Here is a 9,641-nt window from a genome sequence, read left to right as displayed (position 1 = left end):
TGTATTCCCTGATTGGTTTAAAAAAAGAAACTTAAAGCAAATTATAATAAAAACCTTCTACCCATACAAAACATAGTTTGAAAATAAAATAAAATGTAAAAAAAACATAAAACTATTAATTCTATCATTCTTTCAACAAGTATTTATTGAATTCCTTCTGTGCTCCAGGCATTGCTGAAGGCACTGGAGATAGAATAGCAAGTGATAAACTCCTGCCCTCATTGGATGGACATGCTACGAAGGGATGTAAACAATAAACAAAAAATATGAAAATATGTATTAAGTCATCCGGTGATAAGTTCTATGGAATAAGTAGGGCAAATATGGTGACAAGAAAAAACTGATAAAGTAACATTTGAACAAAGACTTGGGAAAGATGAAGGGTGCTGGTCAGTCCAGGTGGGAAGAATGGTAAATGCAAAGTCCCTGAAGGCATGTGTGCTCTCAGCCTGAGGAGGTCAGTGTGGCCTGCTACACAAGAGGAAGAGGAAGCCAGGAAATAGCAGGAGCAGGCTGTGCGTGCCTTGGAGATGAATGCAAGAGCTTTGGTTTTTTTATCCATATAAGATGAGAGTAATTGGAGGCTTTTGTGAGTGGCATTACTTCATCTGTAGCACATTTTTAAATAATTATTTTGGCTACTGTGTTCGTTACTATAGCTTTGTAATACAGTTTGAAATCAGGGAGCATGATGCCTTCAGCTGTGTTCTTTCTCAATATTGCTTCAGCTTTTGGAGTCTTTTGTGGTTCCATAACATTTTTAGGATTGTTTGTTCTATTTCTGTGAAAAATGCCATTGGAATTTTGATGGAGATTACATTGAATCTATAGATTGCCTTGGGTAGTTTCAACATTATTAATTCTTCCAATCCATGAGCATGGGACACCTTTCCATTTATTTGTGTCTTCTTCCATTTCTTTCCTCAATATTTTGTAGCTTTCAGTGTACAGGTCTTTCACCTCCTTGGTTAAATTTACTCCTAGGTATTTCATTCTTTTTGATGCAATTGTAAATGAGATTGTTTTCTTCATTTCTCTTTCTGATAGCTTGTTAATAGTGTACAGAAATACAACAAGATCTTTGTATATTGATTTTGTATCCCTGCAACTTTACTGAATCTTTTTATTAGTTCTAACAGTTTTTTGGTGGAGTCTTTAGGGTTTTCTATATCAACTCATCCACATACAGTGAGTTTTATTTCTTCCTTTCCAAGTTGGATGCCTTTTATTTCTTTTTTCTTGCCTAATTGCTATGACTAGGACTTCTAATACTATATTGAATGAGAGTGGGCATCCTTGTCTTATTCCTAATCTTAAAGGAAAATCTTTCAGTATTTCACTATTGAGTCTGATGGTAGCTGTGGATTGGCTACCATGTTGGGAACATACTTTTAATAGGCAAAGAATAGTAGCAGCAAAAGTAATTAGAAAGAAACTATCATAATACAAGCAAAAGATGATGGTTTAGACAAGGATGAGAGGTAGTCAGATTCTGTATAATTTTTTATTATCATGATGCAATTTAATGTAACAAATTTGAGCTCAACTAAGCTATCCTGTGCAGTGGAACATGCTAGGTATACAGGAGTAAACAGGCCTTTGCTTACCCTCAAATCATGTTCCAGCTAGTGATATAGACATGTAAATAGCTAGTTGTAACACAAGAAAGAATGAAATAAATCTAAATAATAGTGAAAAATTATTTTGCGAAATCCTTGGACACTTTATAAAGGATGTGTCTTGTGAGTTGGGCTTGAAGAGGGCAGAGGGGTTCCACAGGCAGGAATAAGAGTTAGATAATTCAGACTGAAAACATAGTAAGAACAATGTCCTGCATTGAGCAAAAGATCTAATCTCAGTTCACTTCTTTTAGCCTACCTGGGCTGCTTAGAGTCTGCCCTATGCATATGTGGTTCAGAGGTCAGCCAGAGACTTAGGCAGAGTTTATATGCATATTCTGGGGCTCCCTCTCCCAGACCCCTTTCTTTTAGGATTTCCCCTCATTTTCTAGTGCTTACGTGTGATAAGCAGGATTCTAGGATGGCTCCCAAGATTCCTTCCACTTTTTTCCAGGAATACCACCTACGTTTGAGTTTGGAAAAAACCTATGAATATGATGAGATATTACTCCCATAATTATGTTTCCTCATATGGCAAGACAAAGATTATTCTGTGTAGGTATGACCTAATCAGATGAGCCCTTTAAAAGCAAAGAATATTTCTCCAGTTGGTCACAGGGGAAAAAGTTTAGAGAAACATGCCCTTGCTGGCCAGAAAGAAAGCAAATGGCTATGTTGTGAACTGCTTATAGGAGCCATGTGGCAAGGAACTATGGGCATCCTCTAGAAGCTGAGCGTTATCCCTGAACAACAGTTGGCAAGAAAACAGGGACCTGAAGGAAATGAATTCTTCCAGTAACCAGTGAGCTTGGAAGAGGCCCCTGAGCCTCAGATGAGAATCACAGAGTGAACTAACACCATGATTTTAATCTGGTGAGGCCCTGAGCAAGGGACCCAGTTAACCTGTACTAGACTCTGACCCACGGAGATAATAAATGGGTATTGATTTAAACCACTTGTGATAATTTGTTACAAAGCCATAGCTAATTCACTCTACCCTAGATGCCCTGAATTCTATCCTTGGGTTCTTCAAGCAGGCAAAACTGCAGGCTTGCTGCCATCAGAATTTTAATTGCTCTCTAAGATGCAGATGGGGCCTACCCTTAGGGAAAATGTTGTAAAAAAAAAAAAAAAAAAAAGTTAAGAACCTTATCCTATGCCCTTCCTTTCTTCTGTGAGTCCCCTCCAAAATCTACCTGCTCCTGTTCACTCTCTGTTTCTTTCAGGTCACAGTCTTTTACATTTTATCCAGAGTTTACAGTTGTTATCTGGGGGAGGGTTGATCCAATATAAATGCAGTTTGTTCATTCAGATTCTAGATACATTTTGAAGGCAGAATGATTATGATTTGCTGGTGAATTAGAAGCAAGAGTATGACAAAGAGAGAATTCAGATATTATCCTGTGGTTGGAAGCGGAAAGGATAGAGTTGCCATTTACTGAAGCAGAGAAGACTATAAATGCAAGAAGTTGCATATGTGAGTTAAGAGTTCAAGAAAGAGTACTAAGCTAGATATAGATATTTGGAAGTTGTTTTTTAAAGCCATGAGACTGAATTAAATCCTCAACAAATTAAATAGAGAAGAGACCCAAAGACTGAGGCCTGGTGCAATTTAAAATTTAAAGATAAAGAGGAGAAGTAAAATCTAAAGAGAAGACTGAGAAATAGCAAGTAATAGTGAATTAAAATAATGAGAAAATAGTGACCTCAAGTCCAGTTGAATGATGTTTCAGGGACAAAAGAATGATTATTTGCATTTAATGCTGTGCCAAGTAAGATGGATTTAGCAATGAGGAGGTAAGTCTGTATCCTTGACAAGAGCAGTTTCAGCAGTGTTATAGGAGAAAACCTGATTGGGATGGAGGACAGATGGAAGGAGAATAAAAGTCCGCAAATTTAGGCAACTCTTTAGAGCAATTTTGGTGAACAGAGAAATGGAGTAGTAGCTTGAGGAAGAAGTAGAGTCAAGAGTTTTATTTTGTTTTTGTTTATTTGTTTTTAAGATGAGAGAATTTATATGTCTGTATGTTGATGGGATAAAACAATAGAAAGGGAATGCTGATGATGCAAAAAATAGAAGGGAGAATTATTGTCAGAGCAATGTCCTTGAGTAGATTAGCAAGGATAAGATCTAGTACACAGTGAAGGAATTGCCCTCGGATAGAATCAGGCAAAGTTCATCTGTAGAAAAGGGAGTGAAGGCCGATGATGTGAGTTTAGATATAGGTGGGTGGTTGAAGTATTAGCGGGAACTAGAGGTTTGAGGAAAGAGGAGAAGGTGCAAAACAGCCATTTAGAGAGTGAGAGTGAGCTAGGAATACAAAATAGACTCTCTAAACAGTACTGAGGGTCCACTTCAGGTTAGAGGGTCATAATTTTGAAATAAGAGCCGTCAGGATGGATTTAATCAAGACTAGGATTTTTCCAACTGTGTACAAAATTCATGATAGGGCAAGGGAGTTGAGGCTATGTGGGATGGAGTGAATATGATTGCCAGTGTAATCTAAGCTAAATCATGGAGGAAATAAGGTGACTGGATGATGGTGAAAAGATGGTAACAGGAACAAAAAATAGGGGAGACATCGGATGATAGACAAAAAGATAGAACAATAGTAGCAAAAACATGGTTTTTAAGGCTGAGTGATATATATATATATACACAGGGGTTTATTGCACTATTTTCCTTTACTTCAGGGTACATTTGAAAATCTTCACAATGCAAAGCAGCGTCTTCCTAAGTGGTAAGATGGTTTATGCAGTCAAAGTTGTTGGAGTCAGAGCTCCCGACAAAGTGAGCTGGGTAGAGAGGAGGTAGAGCCCCAGGGCCATCAGATGGAAACTGTGAGGATGCAGAGCTCGGAGGAGTTGCAGGCGTCGCTGGTAACAGGGCCTAGGGTATGAATGACCGGGGAGCTAAGGGACCAAGGGAAGATGGAGGATAAGAGCATTGCAGAAGAGGAGACAAAGGGCCCCAGAGGTCAGGCCACCTTAATGATTATCTGCATGGATAATAAAAGCACTGAGAGTAGTGCTAGAGAGCATGACAGTGAGCCAGATGCAAAACCTTCAGAGAAAGGAGAGGGACTCTGGGGAAAAGCTTGACAAACTGGTGGCTCTTCCAGGAGAAACCAATTGCAAGTTACAATGTCAGTGAGAAAGGCACAGACCCCCCCCCCCGCCCCCCGCTTACCCCCAGTACCATCCCCACCCACCTAGAAGTACAGGAATATGTGAGAGAAAACAGCTTCCTCTTGAGAGAGCTCTGGGGGAAGCAGTGTCCTCAGGGGAGGGCTAGATATTAAGGGAGAAATTGTTCTACTAAGAATCTAAATTAGTTAGTTACTGCACCTGAATGTTAAATTGGGCTATCCACCTCCTGGCAGTGAAAGTTTCATAAAGGGAGAAATGATAGGTTATGTAACATGTCCTTAGGACCTGAAAAAAGAAGGCATATAATTTCTCCAAAAGAAACCAACTTTTTCTAAAATCCCGGGAATTTTTTCCTTAGATCCATAATCATTTATATATCTCTAGCAACCAGAACAAAGCTTGGAATATAATCAGAATACAAGAAATGTTTATTTGACCAAACTCATCTGACACGAAGGTTCATAGTGGACAATATCTTTAATGACAGTTTTTGAAGATTAAAAGCTCATCTTAACCCCTAAAGTAGGGCATAGTCATGAGGTTGCTATTGATCTTAGTTTTGAATCTGAGACGGTATTTTCAAAAATAAAGCTAATTATAAAATCAACTGTAGCAGTTCTTTCCCTACAGACACATTGAACAGTGTATTATAGGGCACTGAGATAGTTAATAGTTTTTAGTATTCACTTTTATTCTTTGATTTTGAAGAGGCAAACCTGCCGCGTTAAAGCGCACAAAGCTAATTAAAGCTTTTCCACTATTTCATTATCTGAATGTAGTTGCAAATTCTGACTTAAAACTCTTATCAGAGGGAGACTCAACATCCCTCCATGAACAGCAAGTGAACATTCAATTAACACTTCAATACAAGTGTATTTTAAATAAAAATCTACTTTGTTGTTAATCTCATTCTTTGCACATGCAAATATCCAATTTTAAAATCCAAAGATAGCTGCATCCCTTTTATTCTTTGGGGAAAAGAAGTCTTTTCTTTATTTACAGGGAAGACCTGAATTTTCTGAAGTTGTTACCAAGTTAGAAGAGTGTCTCTGCAACACTGAGGTAAGAACTTTGGCTTCTGAAATATGTCCATTACAAAGGCTTGAATATCTAATGACGTTGGGGAATGTAGTTAAGGTGGTGCTTGTGGAAAGAAAGTGTGTGTCCATAACTCCATTCATATTTTCACCCTGTCAATCAAGTTCTTAGGGTGGAGGAGAATTGACTGCATCTGTAGGGCAAAGGCAAATTCAGAGTGAATTGGGGCCCTTCCAACAAATAATCAGGCAAGCAAATGGACATGGGTATGCATAGCTTAAAAAATTGATATGTAAAACTTTAAAAATAACAAATGAGTTAGAAGGTAATTATGTAAATCATTACTTTCTATACAAAATTTCTTACAAACAACGAAATGTAAGCTAAAACATTAAGCCATTGTCCATTTATGTTCAATAAGAACCGGAAAAATTATTACTAAAATTAGCACATAAATTAATTGGGAGGCATTGCTTTTATACCACACATATTTTACATAAAGTGATGTGTGTTGGTAATGAGACTAATGGAATTTTCTTTCCTTAATATCAAGGAGCTGTTTGCTTTAATTTTCTCTATAATTGCCTTAATTTTCTATACACCTGTTCAGGAGATAGCATTTGAAAATAGGCAAGGGAACTGAAACATGAGCACTAATTCAAAAATAATAACATATTCCCAAATGCAAGTGAGTGCTACAGGAGAGAGGGATGGACATCATACATACAGGCTCATGTATAAACGAGTGTATGGAGGGGCAGAAATGGGGAAAAACAGCATCAACCTGAGATTGCACAACTAAATCCCAAAGTGGAACCATCCAAGGAAAGTTTTCTTTCCTTAAAATCTTAACAAAGAGTGACTGGAACCTAATCTTTTTTTTTTTTTTAATATTTATTTATTTGGTTGTGCTGGGTCTTATTTCTGGCAGGCGGGATCCTTAGTTGCAGCTCGTGGGCTCTTTAGTTGTGGCATGCGAACTCTTGGTTGTGGCATGCATGTGGGATCTAGTTCCCTGGCCAGGGATCGAACCTGGGGCCCCTGCACTGGGAGCACGGAGTCTTAACCACTGCACCACCAGGGAATTCCCTGGAACCTAATCTTTTGGAAAAGTGTTCCAGGTCTGCGATTACTGCCTGAAGTGAGTGGCTCTGTCTCAGGAATCTTTACTGGAACTTACAAAGAGGAAGCTTTACTCTTTAAACATAAAACTTCCTTTCCCTTCTCTTCAGTCCTGAAACAAACGAGGTGGAGAGAAGTAGAAGCATATTTGGTGGGACTACAGCAGCCCCTACTAACAAGAGCATCTGCCAGAGGCTTGGGATGTTGAGAGATGCTTTTCAGGCTTGAGTTCCAAGTATCTTCTCACTCTGAACCTTTGTGTTTGACAGAGCAAGGCTGTGCCAAGCCTGGGATATATCCAGTTAGATCAGAGAGAGAATTCCAGAAACAGGGACAATGGTAGGATCTGCTAAGCTAGCTAGTCTTGTTATATTGACCAAGCCTCTTAGCACAATCTCCCCTAGTGGAAAAGACGAATAACTGTGGGCTATATGCAAAGAGAATTTGCTGAACTGCATTGCACTAATTAATGAACTAGAATCATCTTTAAGGATCTTAACTTGTGTAGCTCCATTAAGGCTCTATCCTCTCTACTCTTCAACTTTTTAGTCAGTGGTTAAGATCAAGGTGAGGAAGGCTCTGCTCATCACATGTGTAGATATAGTAAAGTTGAGAGAGACAACAAATATTTGAAAGCAGGAAAAGTAGTAGGACATGTCTAAGAAATAATTTAATAGGAATAAATATATCATCATACACCAGAGTCAAAGAAACAATAGTAAAAGAATCAAATGTTGGAGATATGGTTTAGGAGCATCATGAAGGTTAGTGGATAATAAGCTTTTGGGGAGTTAGAATATGAAGTATCTGTCTTGCATCTGAATAAAGAATGTGATCATTCCTCTCTCTCCTGAGATGGCCAAACAAAATAGTTCCCAGTTATGTCCTTTTAAAGGGATAATTAAGACTGGAACACAAATTTTAGGGAATAGAGATCAGAGTGGTGAATGGATTGAAAATCCTGTATGTGAGAGCCAGTTAGAGGAACCAGGGATGCTTATCCCAGAGAAGACAAATCTAGGATGAGTCAACAGCTGTTTTTAAACATCTGAAGAACTGTCATATAAGAAAGGGAATGGCCTAGTTCTCTGTGGGCCAACAGATGGAAATGAAGTACAATAATAGAACTGGTTAATTGTGAGGAAGAACTTTCCATTGGTCGGAGCTGTCCTAACATAAATGAATGGATCTGGAGACAGTGAGTTCCCCATCCCAGGAGGTTCCCCATCAGATTGCATAGCTGACTTGAAAAGGATGCATAGAAGAGATTAAATCATTGAAGAGTCTGAAGCTTCATTTCAATACATTCATCACATGATTCTCGGAGCTTTACTTAGAAATGTCTTGGCTACTGTGAAGAGTTTAGAATTTATATATATTATTTTTTTTAAACCAAAGTCTGCTCTCTACATGTCTTATGAAATTATAATGTCAAAGCACTAATATTCTCAGTCGTGTTACGTAGAGTGCATAAGTAACAAGGGTGTCAAAAGTTCAAGAAAACTACTTTCTTATTTTTTCCTCTTCTCTTTCTCATTTCTTCCCTCACACTCTTCTATTTTCTAACTATACTTAACTATTTGTAAATATTTTTTTAAATTCTCTTACAACAACTCTATTTAGTCCTCATGCTTGCTGGACATTAAAGCAACCTTCATTTTATAAAATGGATGTATTTTTGGGAAAGTGTGTAAATCCATTTTATGTAAAGGGAATAATTGTAACCTCCAATTTAAAGGAACTCTGCCATGAACCTCATCACCATAGTGAAAAATGTAGAGAATCTTTTAACCATTAAACAATAATGTTCTATTTTATGAATCTGATTTGAGCCTACTGTGTTTTGTTAAAGACAAGCATAAGTTTTATGGGCCAGCTCTTATCACAGAACTAGGTCAAAAAAAGCTAGCCAGGTATTGCCATCAGAGGCTGAAAGGAAAAGCAAGCCGAGATGAATAGAAATTAAAATATGAGAAATCCTCGAATGGAAAGTAAAAATAAATCTACATTCTATACTATGATGTTAAGCCTGTTGGATTTATTAATTGATTGAAATTGCCCCTCCTTCACTCAGCTGATGTCTCCCGCATCAAGTAACAGCAGTGGGTCTCTCTCACCTTCCTCTTCTTCTGATTGTCTGCTGAGCCGCGGAGGGCCTGGCCGGAGCCACGTGGCAGCTTTACGGAGTCGTTTTGAATTGGAATATGCTCTAAATGCAAGGTCCTATGCTGCCTGGTCCCAAAGGTAAGTGGTAGTTGACAGTTACACAGTCAAGTCAGATTCCAGAATTTCATCAAGATAATCACCTGATTTGCTTAGTATCAACAGGGAACTTACCACCCCTGTGGCAAACTTTGAAAGGGGAGTTTTGAACCTATTTTTCTTCTAATATTTTGACCAAAAATTAGAAATTTTGTTGTCTGTTAGTCTAGGTTCTCTAAGCTTCGGGTTAACTCTTGCTTAGGCAAGAATTGTCTAACTACAGCAAGAACTGTCTAGCTACAGCAACAAAAGGAATTTATTGAAAGTATTCTGGGAGTTTCTTATGGAATTTAAGGAAGAATTTCTTGTGTGGCAATCAAGAAGCAACTCTGAAGGTCTGAGCACCAAAAGTTCAGTGTTCTGAGAATTACCTTATGACCCAGCAATTCCACCTCTAGGTATATTTCCAAAAGAATTGAAAATAGATACTCAACAAATACCTGTACTCAA

At 38.1% G+C, this 9,641-nt stretch overlaps 1 protein-coding gene across 1 annotated transcript in view; it reads left to right on the top strand.

The window, feature by feature from the left end:
* The window catches only part of TNNI3K (TNNI3 interacting kinase), a 285,169-nt gene that overhangs the window by 220,656 nt on the left and 54,872 nt on the right, over positions 1-9,641 (top strand). The window contains exons 23-24 of the mRNA XM_029229957.1: positions 5,772-5,831; positions 9,004-9,173. Of these exons, the coding sequence (XP_029085790.1) occupies positions 5,772-5,831; positions 9,004-9,173 (230 nt within the window). The remainder of the gene's footprint in view (positions 1-5,771; positions 5,832-9,003; positions 9,174-9,641) is intronic.

The sequence above is a fragment of the Monodon monoceros genome, unplaced genomic scaffold, assembly GCF_005190385.1.
Source record: "Monodon monoceros isolate NGI ecotype Baffin Bay Population unplaced genomic scaffold, NGI_Narwhal_1 Super_Scaffold_18, whole genome shotgun sequence".
NCBI classification, from domain to species: Eukaryota; Metazoa; Chordata; class Mammalia; order Artiodactyla; family Monodontidae; genus Monodon; species Monodon monoceros.
This window is presented reverse-complemented; position numbering and strand designations above follow the sequence as displayed.